General features: G+C 37.5%; 1 protein-coding gene across 1 annotated transcript in view; it reads right to left on the bottom strand.

Annotated features, from left to right (window-relative positions):
• Positions 1 to 2177: 2177 nt before the first annotated feature.
• The window catches only part of LOC122042001 (anthranilate synthase alpha subunit 1, chloroplastic-like), a 42502-nt gene continuing 30038 nt past the window's right edge, over positions 2178 to 14641 (bottom strand). The window contains exons 10-11 of the mRNA XM_042601906.1: positions 8972 to 9058; positions 2178 to 2747 (exon numbers count right to left, since the gene is read on the bottom strand). Coding sequence (XP_042457840.1) covers positions 2430 to 2747; positions 8972 to 9058 — 405 coding nt within the window. The 3' untranslated portion in view covers positions 2178 to 2429. The remainder of the gene's footprint in view (positions 2748 to 8971; positions 9059 to 14641) is intronic.

Genomic DNA, 14641 nt, shown 5'->3' with positions numbered 1-14641 from the left:
TTCTGTCTGTCCGTCAGTCTGGGGATAGAAGGCTGTGCTGAACTTGAGTTTGGTGCCTAATGCATTCTGAGCACACTCCCAAAAATGCGAGGTGAAGCACCCATCCCTATCAGAAACAATAGACTTCAAGACTCCATGAAGTCTGATCACTTCCTTAACATATAGCTGTGCCAACTGCTCTATAGAGTGGGACACCTTGATGGCTAGGAAATGTGCCGACTTTGTCAACCTGTCCACTATCACCCATATCGCATCGTTTCCACTAGTGGTTCTTGGAAGACCTGTAATGAAGTCCATGGATATTTCTTCCCACTTCCACTCTGGTATTGGAAGGGGTTGTAGGACTCCTCCTGGTATCTGGTGTTTTGCTTTGACTCTCTGGAATGTCAAGCAGGTAATGACATACTTTGCAACATCTCTCTTGAGTCCAGACCACCAGAATCTCTGTTTCAAATCTTGATACATCTTGGTGGAAACATGATGCATGGAGTACGGAGTACTATGAGCTTCTTCTAGAATCCTCTTTCTCAACTCCTCATCATTGGGGACACAAAGGCGGTTCCCTTGATAGAGGATTCCACTGTATGATACTCGAAACTCTGAATTTTCTTCTTTTTGCATCCCTTGCTTGATCTTTTGGATATCTGGATCTTCACTTTGCTTCCTCTGTATATCCTCAAGCAGGGTTGCCTCTAAGGTCAATGCCGAGAGTTGCCCATAAATAATTTCAACTCCAAAGTCTGACAATTCCTTCCACAGTGGCGGTGCTAATGATGACAAGGGCATCAGGGTTGCACTGGATTTTCGACTTAGTGCATCCGTCACTTTGTTAGCTTTACCTGGGTGGTAGAGGATTTCACAGTCATAATCTTTAACCAACTCTAGCCACCTGCGTTGTCTCATGTTTAAGTCTTTCTGGGTAAAGAAATACTTCAAGCTCTAATGGTCGGCGCTGGGACATGGGGACACAATATTTTCGAGACAGAGGATCTCATCTCTTTTAGATGTGGGGATTATGGACACATGACACAGATGTGTACTTCATAGAGATGTTTGTATAGGTAGTCAGGTCATCCTATTAGAAATTGGTGGCCCCATGATTATTAAAGGTATAAGTTTTTTTTTTTTTTAATAATATTCATGCATATATTTTGATTGGTATATAGGGTCGTAAATGAACCAAACGTTTATGCATAGATTTGATGTTCGGCTTGATAAGAGCTTATTTATGTTCGTTTAATATACACAAGATCAATTAAATAAACAAGTTTGAATATATTGTTAAACTAAACAAATAAACTTGAATATATGTGTCAGCTCATAATATTCATGAACAATGTTCATGAACCATATTCATTAATACAATTCTTATCAATATGCTAAATAAATAAAAAATTAAAATAAAATAAATAAATAAGTTTGAATTATTAAGCTCAATAACAAATCAAACAAGTAAAGTTTCATACAAGCTTAAATTGAGAATTCGATAACATCTAAACGAACCAAGCTCGAATCAAACTCAAGCCAAGCTCCAAACAAACTCAAGCTCATAAAAAATAAACTAACCCAAGCTTGAACAATCATTTTAAAGGTTTGGTTCATTTTAAACTTGGCTCGACTCAATTATCTTATCAAACAAACTTGAACACTCTAAAGCTCGGCTTGACTCGACTTGTTTATAGGCCTATTGGCATATATCACACATTCTTTATCTTTATTTCTAAATTAGGCATATGCCTCCGTCTTTCAATCTGTCTATTATGACTCTATCATGGAGTGTGTTAAAATAAGACTGGGGAAAAAAACTTATAGATATGTTTAATTCAACAACACTGTTGGGTATAGATTGGTTGTTAGAAAATGATACCTCAGTGAACTATAAAATTTAGGTATTGATTTTTTTTTTTTTTATAATTTCTAGGCCAATCTACATTCTTTCATTTTATCCCTCCAGTTCTTAGGTCACCATTGGTAAGCTAGATTGAGTTTAGTATTGAATTTGGAGCTGGGCATAGCTCCTATATCCAAGGTCCTTTGTAGAATGAGGCTTAGAGGAGATGAAAGTAGTTGCAAGAGTTATTAAACAAAAGATTTATTGTTTTATTGTATCCCATATTGGTCATATTTTGTTAAAAATAAGGATGCATTATTGAAGCTCTGCATAAACTATAGACAACTGAGCTTGAAAACCATAAAATAATCATTAGAGAAAGTAAATCATCTCATATACACCAACTATAGCACAAATCTCAACCAATTTAATTTGTCAGCAATTGCAATGCCCAACATTTTAGGGTTTTAAAAAAAGCAATAAAAACTGATGAGTGATCTTGGATTACCAGAGATGCTAGACTCACAAGCAAAAATAAACTTAATGCTGGAATGCCAAATCTCGGATACACCAAAGACTAGTGAAACAAGTTTCATCCTTACACAAATGTTGATTCTGCAAGGTCTATAGCCCGAGCAAGTCCTGCCGCCTTGTTCTCACACTCTTTCTGCTCTTCATCAGGATTGCTGTCTGCCACAATGCCAGCTCCAGCTTGAAGATGAGCAACCCATTCTTGGCGTCTCTGCATGTCCTTATATGAGAACATGGTGTTGTAGCGGCTCCCAGTTGGAAACACTATGGTTCGTAAAGCAATTGCAATGTCCATGTCACCCGTAAATGACACTCCTCCAAAACCACCACTGTAAGGCCCTCGTCGGGTAGCTTCCATTTGATCAATTAACTCCATGGCTTTCACCTAATGCAAAAAATGAAAAGTGTTTTAGACAATGCAGAAACAAGAAGGTATGTGCCAGTTAGATGACACTTTGATGTGAATTATTCGAGTGGTATGAGGCAAACAATATCATGCTTGCACAATCACATGCGAACTAGAATAATAGAAACCATAATCAACCTTTTCTTTCTAGTCACATGGAGGATACCTACAGCTATACAAATGAGAGCGACGAGAAGAACGGTTTGATTTCATTTACTTTAGACAACGGACACACATTGGTTGTGTGACTTGTATGCAAGGAAATACAAAATACAGAAAATTCTATAAAAACAGAATCAAGATACAAAGGCATAAAAAGCATTGACTGGACTAGAACTTAGCAGGAGTCTTTACAAAGTCTCAATAAAATAATAGAAAGTTTGGGACAGTATTCTAAGAATTGATCTCCCATTGGAGCACTGTAATTTTGGTATCATATGTTAGTACCCCGAGTGGTTAAGGGGATATCTCTAGACCCCAAGGGTGCGCTTGGTTCAAGGTTGTTATTGATAACCTTGGTATCTAACTAAAGTTATCAACAAAAACCTTATTTGGTTTAGATAATGAGCAATTCCCTAGTCATGATGCATGTCTGACACGTCAGTAATAGAGGCATGCAACCCGGAATGCTATTCCCTCGGAAAAGTGATGTTTTACTTGATTCCAAGGTTAACAAATTTTTTTTCCAAAATTATCCTCCAACATTTGCCCTTTGAGACAAAAATACCTCTAAAAATTTATCAAATCTCAATCCGCCCTAACATAACCAAACCCCAGCAGCGTTCCCAACTCGTGAAGAACCTTGGCATTCCTAGTGACGTTCCCCGCTCGCAAAGAACCTAGCGGTGTTCCCCACTCGCGAAGGTGTTTCCCACTCGCGACGGAAGGGGAATTCATGAAGTGCATGCCTATCACCTATGCTGGCCGACTAGTTGAAGAAGCAAGGTGAGCAATGGATATAGAACTAGTATTAGAAGCTAAAATTGCAGAAACTTTTGAAATCCTGTCAAGTTCCGAAAACAGCTACTTATTTTTTTTACTTCGGATTCCACAGTGGCTTCAATTATGTCATCTGCACTTTTAAGATCTTCTAGACTCGATGTGTATCTCGGGTGGTTCAACAAATCAATATCTGCAAGCCACAACACAGATGCAGCAAGTGCTGGAAAATGGAAGCCTATCAGCTCTCATTTGCCAGCAGCAGAGTATCAAGCCATTAGTGGCCGGGCAGCATGAAGGAAAGGAACTATCACACGCATATGTGTTTAATAAGGCTGAGGAAACAGGGACAACGGAGGAGTCATGACAGATTAGTGTGGAGAATTGCAGGCTTCTCAATTTTTGCTCTGCAGTTCAGATGTGAAGTTTCAGAAATCAGATTACTGTGCTGGAAACAGATGTTTTCAGCAACCAGTGAACTAGGGACAGATGAGACCATTTATAGCAGCAACCTGGAGGGAAGTGGACCTTCAATGGTGCAAACAAAGTCTCGGACACCATTCCAAGGAGTATGAAAGAACCTTTTTTTTAATTCTGATTTCTACAACTGATGCTCTACAATATCTAATAACTGAAGCTGCCTTGAGTGCATAATCAGCAACCATCAACTGACTTGACTTGCCTTGCTGTTTTTTTAGGGAAACCAAGAGAGGATTAAAAAAGACTAGCAACCATCGTTCCTGAAATTTTCTTCAGTTATGTTCAAAGGGAAACTAGTGATTTCATTACACAAGGCTTATTGATTTCGGACTTTGTTGCTGAAATGCAAAGTCAGCATGTCAAGAATGCCAACTACACTTGCAGCTAGCAATCTATTTGGATTTGGTTGCTTCTTCCATGGATTCACAATTCCACTTCTGGAAATGATGTGCTTGTAGGGAAATCCAGAAACAAGTCACCTTTGGAGCTATTAGAGATGAACTGCATAAAAGACTGCATGGTGTTGCTCTTATCAGATAAACCTGAATACACTGTTTTAGGACTGAAGCAAGTTGCATCATTGTCTACAAAGTTTTCTACCTCATCAGTTACTTGGTTGACTATACTGGAACCAAACAGAGTTGAGCATTTTGAAGGAGGATTCATGCTCCCTAGTCTGCAGATTCATGTTCAGTGGAAGCATTTTAGTCCCAATCATAGGAGGAGCAGCAAATTCCAGAGACAGATTATACTCGAACTTTATTATCGAAAAGGAGGGCTTCACCTTTCAATTTGATACTTTAATTATTTTGATTCTAAAGTTGCGTTAGTATGTGATGTAACTTGAGTTAAGCTATTGTGATTTTGTGCACCATCTACTTCATGTTAAAATTTATGATACAGGCAATTTGTAAATGTTTTATAGGAAAGTTGTCATCTCAAGTTTGTAAACTTCAAATATAAATCATAAATATGCATACTAATCACGGTATAAAATTTGTCTTATAATATGCCTAGAGTTCTTCAAATTAATAAATAATACTAATCTTTATAACATGTCTAGAATTCCAGAAAGTTAAACTATTTCTTCTTCAAATTAATATAATAAAAAATAGAGATGCTATAAGAAAATTTATTGTCTAGGTTGAACCAAGGTAATATAATAAAATGTTAAACTATGTTATATACTAAAATCTCCAAACAAATAAGTTTTTGTTGCATTACCTAGGGTTGAACCAAATAACATTAGGTTATCTTTTATTTTACATAATCAAGGTTATGCATGATAACTTGAACCAAACGCATTCTAAGTGGTTTGAGTCATGATTGTTTTAATATGTTGTAAAATTAGTTTAAGTTAGGCATTACATTTATTTTATTTCATGTGCGTCTAGGTGTGCATGGACTTAGGAGAACACATAAAAGCCCGGTGGCTCAGGATCTGGTGGAGTAAGACGAAGGGTGGTATGGGGCACCCGAGGGACTAGAAAGGATGAGGATCATTGGAGACATCAAAACTTTGGCAGAAGATGCAAGTGAGCGAGAAGGATGGCACGGGAAGGAGCCGACAAGCTCGGTGCATCCGAGGGACGAGAAAGGAAGAGTACTCGGGTGGAGCGAGAATGACAACATGAGGAGTGAGCATCTGAGGAACGAGAAGCCGGGAGGAAGCCTGCGCAAGGTAAGCTGGTGAGATGAGTTGAATAACTTGTATATGGTATGAGGGTAGACTCAACCCTAAAGCCCAAAACAATGGTTTCAGTATACCGAACTAGCCGGTTCGATCGACTTATGCACAGGATAATCTTTATCTTCTTCCATGTTATCACTGGAGTTTGACTGGTCGACGGAACATTGGGATCGAGCGTCCGGAAGGCATGTCGAAGCTAAGCCAACAGTGCAGATCCAATGTAAGTGTGATCGGGCAACCAGAATGTAGGATCAGATGACCGAATGACATCTGGCAGAAGATCCAGAACAGTTATCCGAAGCTGACCAAGTTCCCGTCGAATGGGAAGGTATTCGGATGACCAAAAGGGCGACACGTTAACAAAAGGATGAGTGAAAATTGTCTCGTGGATTAGATCGACTTGCCATGTTAGCAGTTTTCGATCGACCAAATAAGCTTTTTCGATTGACCGAGCGTGCCGCATCAGCACTCAACCAGAGTCGATAAAAGGAGGCGAGGAGCTCAATTGCAAGATACAACACAGTCATGACAAAAGCTCTAAGTGCATTCAAGGTTTTCTTTCCTCTTTCTCTTTTTGTACTTGTTACGAGAGGTTCTCCACCTCCATCAGGTTACTGAAGAGAAGGATAGTGGATAGATGCTTCTATGCGTAGCCTTGGAGTAGCAACCTGGGGGTTGTGAACCAAGTAAATACTAGTCTCTATTTCTGTATGTGTTTTTTTTTTTTATTTTAATTAACTTGTGTGTGCCCTTCTAAGTAATTAGTAAGAGAAAAAGAACATTAATTTGCAAATACGCTGTTCACCTGCTTCCCCTTTAGCGATACATATCACTTCCGCATCACTTACATTATAGTGTGTTAATACTCAGCATACTTTGACACTTCTGAAACATTCCAACACCAACTCAAATTCGACACCAAAATATGAACTTTCAAATTAGAAATTTATAGCAACAATAAGCAATTTGATTAATGATTATATTATCCTAATACTGAAATAAATTTTGTGCATCAAATACGAGCATTAGTTCTTATAGCATCCTACTGAAATTAATTTTATAATTTTTATAATTTCAAGAGTTATATCAAGCCAATGTATATCTTTGGGAGTTGGATTTGAATTAATACAATTGAAACTGCAACAATTATAGATACAAGATAAGCATACATGTGTTTCTTCCTTTGCTGATGTTGGGGCTTCACTTGGTGCATGTACCCTTTGCTCTCTTTTTAATATTTAATCATCACCTTGTAACCGAAAGACAGACTCACTCGATAGTAATAGGAAGAGAATCATACTATCATCGGAACCCTTCGTTAGTATTTTTCCCTTCTTTCCTTTCTTTTTTTCTTTAGTGTTTTATCTCCTCATGATTAGCACACAAAATCAAAGGATGAGTCATGAAAATGTTGGTGCAATCGACCTTGAGGGTTTTGATATTTGTTTGATAATATGTTTAATAGAGTCTAGTCAAGAATAACCAAGTCAAGGGAGAAGTCAAGGTTGACCGGATAACTAGCAAAGGGAAAATCCAAACAGGTCAAGGGTGACTGGATGTTTGACAAGAGGAAAATCCTATGGGAGTAAATCTTCGGTAGTGAAAAGTCTTGGAGGAGTGAACTCCAAGCAAAGGAAAAACTTTAGGTAGTGAGAAGTCCTAGAGGAGTGAACTCCAAACAAAGGGAAAATCTAGGGGAGTGAACCCTCGGTAGTGAGAAGTTTAGAGGAGTAAACTCCAAGCAAGTGTGACCGAAACAAGGTTTCCAGTCGACTGCACAACCCACTTATTTGGTAAATTGAAGTATACTATTTTACTTTACTGCTTTTATATATTATGCTAATTTGGTGTTACAGGAAAGTCTCAGTGGATCAGATTGATCAGACAGTAAGCAAGAGGTAGTCCAAATAGGTGGACTAGATATTTTGCAAGTATGTAAAGTAAGAATCTGGAGAAGAAAAGTCCAAAAAGGTGTGAGGACGTGTTCTTATTTTGAGAACAATCTTAAGCGTTGATCTGGTTGAAAAAAGCAACAGAGATTTTTAAGTCAAGATCAGAACAATCCTAATTGTTAGACTCACTCATGCATATTATTTGTTATAACTCTATTTTGCAGGGTTATTATTATTACTATTGTGCTAATTTTGTTTTGTAGAAAAACAAAGGCCCGGGTTGACCGTCCGGTTGGCTGCCAATACTGCGATAAGCACAGATAAGGTCGAGATCCAACAAAGAAGAAAATAGAGGTTTAGTCAATCAATTAGGAGCATCAGTCGACCAAACCAATATGGAAAGTGTAAACGGATATGATCAGATCCCACGGTAAAGGAAACCCATGGGGTTCGGTCGCCCAAAGAGGCACAGTCGAGAGATTCGCTGGATCAATCAGATCATATTGGAGCAAACAAGGAAAGGAGCGGATGCTAGTCGCCTGATAGGGTTCAGTCAACTAATAGGGTTCAATCGACTGATAGGGTTAGTTTCCAGTCGACTAAATGAAGGCTATAAAAGAAGCCTGGGGACTTAGATCATACAAGTTCTACTACTATTATGCTGAGAAGCTCTCCGACAACCTATGCAAAAGTTCCATCTCTTGTTGTCGGTATAATCTTATTTATTGCATTCATTTATTAGGAGAATTGTAAAAGTGCTACAATTTCCTATATCTTGTAATCATACCCTCCTTGACAAAAGTTTTTTGAAAGGACTTTAGTGATTTGCCCACTAAGGTAGTCCAATATCGGATTACGTGCCTTGGAGTAGCAGTCTAGAGGCCTATGAACCAAGTAAAAAAGAATTGTGTCCTTGTGTGTTTTCTTGTCTTTATTATTTCTGCTGCGACTTTGATTTATCACTAATAGTAAAGAAACGTTTTTAAAATACAATCTATCTATTTATCTATCTATCTCGATCAATCTCGAAGGTACTGACCAAGACAAATCTTGCCTCAATCAATACCACAAACCATGTTAACATGGTGGCAAAGTGAAATTGACCCATGCCTACTTATCAGCGACTAGAACGTTATGACTTAGCCATGCCAATGGATAAGTTGAATACAGTGAAACTCAGAAAGTGAAAATTTCATCATAACCTTTGGAGCTCCACTAACAGTTCCTACAGGTAATGCAGCACGGAGTGCATCCCAGCAAGTTAGATCAGCAAGTGCTTCTCCTGTAACCTACGAAAGAACATGTTAACATCCTTGTTAAAATATATATCATAATCAAAATATACAAAAAATACATTACTAAGAATGGTCAAGCCATGATCCTCATGTCATAGGATTACTGAAGCAAAATTGTGAAGTCTAGTAATGCAAGAGCATAGTCTTCACTAGAAACAAAAAGAAATCTTAAACCAGATATATCAGCATTGGGCAACAGGAAGCTATTAAAAGAACCAGGGGATTTTATAAGCTTAAAAAAAAAAAGAATATTCAGCAATATCAATTTCACTTCAAAGTTCTGAATTACTATATTGCCCAACGGATCGGTGAAATTTGCAAAAGTCATTTACTAATAAGAGTTTACACATTCAATTTCTAACAAGCTACAAGAGATTACCTCAAACCTCCATTAAACAATAACCTGGTAAATATTAGGGGTGTTGAAAACCAGACAATGATCGATAAATCAGAATTAGAAACCAAGATCAAACCGAAGTGTTTGGAGAAAAGAAAAGATATCAAACACCAACAATAAACGGCAGTGTCATTTTTTTTTATTTATAATCATCTATATCTAGATTTTAAAACAAATTCTTTACTTAAAATTAACTCAATCAAGGGGATTAGATTGCATAGCCAGACCCAAAGAGTTGGGAAAGAAACAACTTGATGATGACGATGGATAATTCAACTTAGGTCAGGTTGGAGTTGTTTCCAGTTTCAGAGTAAAATTTGAAACTTCACACCATAATCCAGTAGTTATAAAACTCTGGAACTCAACCTGACCAAAAAGGTGTGGAGTTTTTATCAAACAGCTGTGACGAACAATTGTGGCACTTTGAACAATAACAGCTATGAGCACAGAGTAGGAAATCAAGGGATGTAGTTAGAAAGATATTAATTTCCTACGCACAGAATAATTAATTCCCTATTCACTATTAGTTTCATTTTCTCTCTTCTATTGTAATTTTATACATAATGGGTATTCTTATTTTGAATGTAATACAATTGGAAACATCAAGTCTTTCAACATGATATCCTCTGCTTCTGCATTTCTTCATCATGGTCGATTCTGCATTCCTACATTTTCTAGGCGGATTAAATAATATAGAAATTGAGAAACTTCGAGAATTGTGAGTTCTCTTGATAAACCGTCTAGCGCATGCTCTTTGATTCTCACAGTATTTGCTCACTCTCTTTTTTGTATGAATACCTCATAGTTTTTTTGATAACTCATGGATAATAGACTCCTGTGCCACATTCCACGACTCCCAATTCTCAAAAATTTCCACACTTATAACCCCTACTCAGTATAGAAAAATTGTAGTAGCCAATGGATCTTTAGCAACTATTGCTTGTTTTGGAAATGTTTATCTTACCCCTAGTCTTATCCTTAAAAACACCCTCCATATATCAACATTGTCTACCAACTTTGTTTCTGTTCAAAAATTAACTACTGAATTTCACTGTCATGCCATTTTTTCCCCCTTGTTATTGTGTTTTTCAAGATCAAGACTCGAGAGGAGGATTGGACTTGCTAAGGAACATAGTGACCTTTACTATCTTGAATCCACTAAGAAGAATAATTTGTCTTTGTCCTTTCACAGTTCTTCCAATAAAGATAACATTTGATTGTATCACAAATATCTTGGTCATCCCTCTTTCAAAGTTTTAAAGGTTATGTTTCCTCATCTTTTTCAAGGATTCGATGTTTTTGAATTTGAGTGTGATGTTTGCGAATTGGCAAAACATTCTCATGTACCCCTTCCTATTAGCAATAAAAGAAATTCTACCGTCTTTCATTTATTTCATAGTGACATATGGCGTTTTTCTAATATTCCCAATGTTTCTGGGGCTCGTTTGTCTCCTTAATTGATGATTGCAATTAGGTTACATGATTGCTTCTCAGACAAAAATCTGATATCAGCATTATTATTCCTAATTTCCACTCAATGATTCAAAATCAATTTGGTGTGAAAATCAAAGGCTTTAGGACCGATAATGCTAGAGATCACTTCAACCAAACCTTGTCCTCCTATTCCCAATCTCAGGGGATCATTCATGATTCATCATGTATTCATACACCCTAACGGAATGGAATAGCAGAAAAGAAAAATGGTCGTTTACTCAACACTACTTGTGTTATTCTTTTCCACAACAATGCCCCTAAATCCTATTGGGGAGAGACTATCTTTAATGCCACATACATGATAAAGAGACTTCCATCACATGTCTTAGATAACAAAAGTCTCATGCAACTCCTCAACGATTTTTATCCTCATTTCCAAACTATAAATGGACTTATCCCTAGGATTTTTGGGTCCACTGCTTTTGTCCATATTCATGATCCACTACGAGGTAAACTAGACCCTCATGCCATCAAATGTGCCTTCCTTGAATACTCGTCCATTCAAAAAGGGTATAAGTGTTACCACCCTTCATGTCAAAAATTTTACATCTCAGCCGATGTTACCTTCTTTGAACATACCACATTCTTCTGTCCTATCCTCAGTGGGAGATTTTAGTGACAGAAGATAGCACTTGAGTCATTTGAACCCATTAACACTCTTGATTCTCCTACTCAAGTCCGTATTGAATCACCTTCTATTCTTATTCCATCTAGTGAGTCACCTCCATCTTCTTTTCCATCTAGTGTTTCTTGTGATACTCCAAGTATTCATCAGGAGTATTTAAGGAGAAAGGCCGCTCTAGAAGCGATACAAGTCCAAGAACCTCAACCACAAACCTCCAACCTAGGATCATGGTAAGATCTAACCCACCTTTATAACCTATTGAATCATCCACTAACCTAACTGCTAGCCTTGACCTTCCCATTGCTGTTAGAAAATGTACTAGAGAGTGCACCAAACACCCTCTCTACCCTTTATCTCACTATGTTTTTCTTAACATCTATCACCAGCTCATAAAAGTTTCATTGTGAGTCGAAATACCATGACTATTCCCAATGTTGTTTCTAAGGCATTGTCAAAAAGGGAATGGAGGGATGCCATGAGGCAGGAAATGGATGCATTAGAAAACAATAAGACATGGGAAGTTGTTGAGAAGCCAAAGGAGAAGAACATTATTGATTGTAAGTGGTTTTTTACACTAAATTACAAAGTAGATGGATCTCTTGAGGGATATAAAGCTAGGTTGCAAAGGTTATACTCAGACTTATGAGGTAGATTATCAGGAGACTTTTACTCAGTTACAAAAATGAATATTATCTACTATCTTTGGTTGCACACTTCAACTGGCAACTCCTACAGTATGATGTGAAGAATGTATTTCTCCATAGAGATTTAGATGAAATTTATATGAACCTCCCACCAGGATTTGTAGGAAATAGTGGTAATAGAGTATGTAAATTGAGGAAGGCTCTTTATGGTTTTAAACAATCTCTTAGGACATGGTTTAGAAGATTTGCAAGAGTCATGAAGAAATCTAGGTATAACCAAAGCCAAAGGGACCATACTCTCTTCGTTTAAGTACTCAACTATAAGGAAGGTGACGACTCTTCTAGTCTATGTAGATGATATCATTGTAACTGGAAATGATGAAAAGGAAAAACATGATCTAAAGAAAAAATTTATAGAGGAGATTGAAATAAAGGAACTGGCAAATTGAAGTACTTCCTTGGTATTCAGGTAGTATACTCTACCAAAGAAATTTTTATTTCACAGCAGAAGTATGTGGCTGATCTCGTAGCAAGGAAGATTGGGTGCAAGCTGATTTCTAGTCTAATGGATCCAAATCACAAGATAGGAGAAGCTAAAGAAGAAGGACAAAAGGATGTATCAGAGGTTGGTTGGTAAGCTTATATACCTTGCTCACACTCGTCACGACATAGCATATGCTGTGAGTGTAATCAGCCAATTCATCTATGATCCAAGAGAATCTCACTTTCAAGCTGTTTACCGAGTATTACATTACTTGAAAGGCACCTCGTGAAAGGGAATTTGTTCAAGAAAAATGAGACGCTAGCTTTAGAAGCTGACACAAATGCAGACTATGCAGGTTCTTTAGTGGATAGAAGATCAACTATAGGATATTGTACTTTCCTTGGTGGTAATCTGATGACATGGAGAAGTAAGAAGTAAAATGTGATGGCAATATCATCTGCAGAATTATAATTTAGGGTCATTGCTCAAAGATTATGTGAACTATATGATTTGAAAATTAAATGGGAATGCCCCATGAACTTTATTGTGACAATAAGTCAACTATCAATACTGCTCATAATCCTATTCAACATGATCGGGACTATGCATATTGAAATAGATAGATATTTCATCAAGGAAAAATTAGAGAAAGGATTAGTGTATGTCATATGTCCCTACAAAACTACAATTGACTGATGTGCTAAAAAAGGGGTTGAACAATTCTAGATTTCATGATCTTATAGCAAGCTGGGAATGGAAAACATCTATTCCTTAGCTTGAGGGAAAGTGTTGAACAACTGTGAACAACTCACGGCTTGTATAGAATAAACAGCTGTGTCGTAACAGCTGCGAGCACAGAATAGGAAATCAAGGATATAATTAAAAAAATATTAATTTTGTATGTACAAAATAATTAGTTTCCTATTCTCTTTTCTATTGTAATTTTATATATAATGGGTATTCCAGTTATGAATGTAATACAACTGGAGACATCAATTCTTTCCACAGTTTTAGTCAGCATGGGTTTTCTGGTTGTATAAGATGACACCCCTAGTTGTTCCAACATTTAGAAACTAGTTCACATATGCTTGCTTTAATATCATATTATTAGAAGTAAAAACAAATGACAAACATAAAGAATTTTCATAGTTGAACAAACCATGTGTCAAGTGTGCCAAATTTTGCTTTTATTTCTTGAATTCAAAAACGATTTATTGGAAAATTTTCCAAGTAATTCTTTATTATATAATTCGTGTTGGGAACCTTATTGGGGCAAAAAAATGGCCAATTTTGAATTAACAGAGAAGGAATTGAGTTTAGATTTGAATCAAGATTAAATGGATTTAAATCAGATTTGAAGGATATCCAATCGATCACTTTGGGCTGTGGTGTCGCAGAAATTGGGTTGTTTAGTTGAGACATGAGATTTTGTTTATATACTAGAGGGGAATTGATAACCTAGTTGCCCCCTCCTCCCTGCTTGTGTTGCTCCTCCTTCCTTGTGTTGGCCATTGCCCCTCCCCATCTTTGCATTACACCCCTTTTCCCTTCTCATTGTTCTCTTCGGAGTAGATGTACCACCTTTCTCTTGCAACCGCACATCATGTCACATAGTCAAGCCTTTTGTTGTGCAACTCCATATAGCCATATGTTGTGCCACACCCTTTCAACCGGTCGCATGTCATGTTGTTCTTTCCAACCATGTGTCCCCGGGGTTATGGTGCCATGGTAGGACATCTAGGTTGTCACCCAGGCACCTGCGGTTCGAACCCCAACTATAGCGTATTTGCAGGAATTTTTCCTCCAAATGGGAGGCGCAATCAAAGGATGCTGGGCTTCTAGACTGGCCGCCGTATGCGCTTCCCGATTTATCCTAGTGGCCGGTGGGAAACTTCTGTGGGGCCGGGCCGTGCCAGTCACTCCCAGGGATAGT

The sequence above is a fragment of the Zingiber officinale genome, chromosome 2A (genome assembly GCF_018446385.1).
Source record: "Zingiber officinale cultivar Zhangliang chromosome 2A, Zo_v1.1, whole genome shotgun sequence".
Classification (NCBI taxonomy): Eukaryota; Viridiplantae; Streptophyta; class Magnoliopsida; order Zingiberales; family Zingiberaceae; genus Zingiber; species Zingiber officinale.
This window is presented reverse-complemented; position numbering and strand designations above follow the sequence as displayed.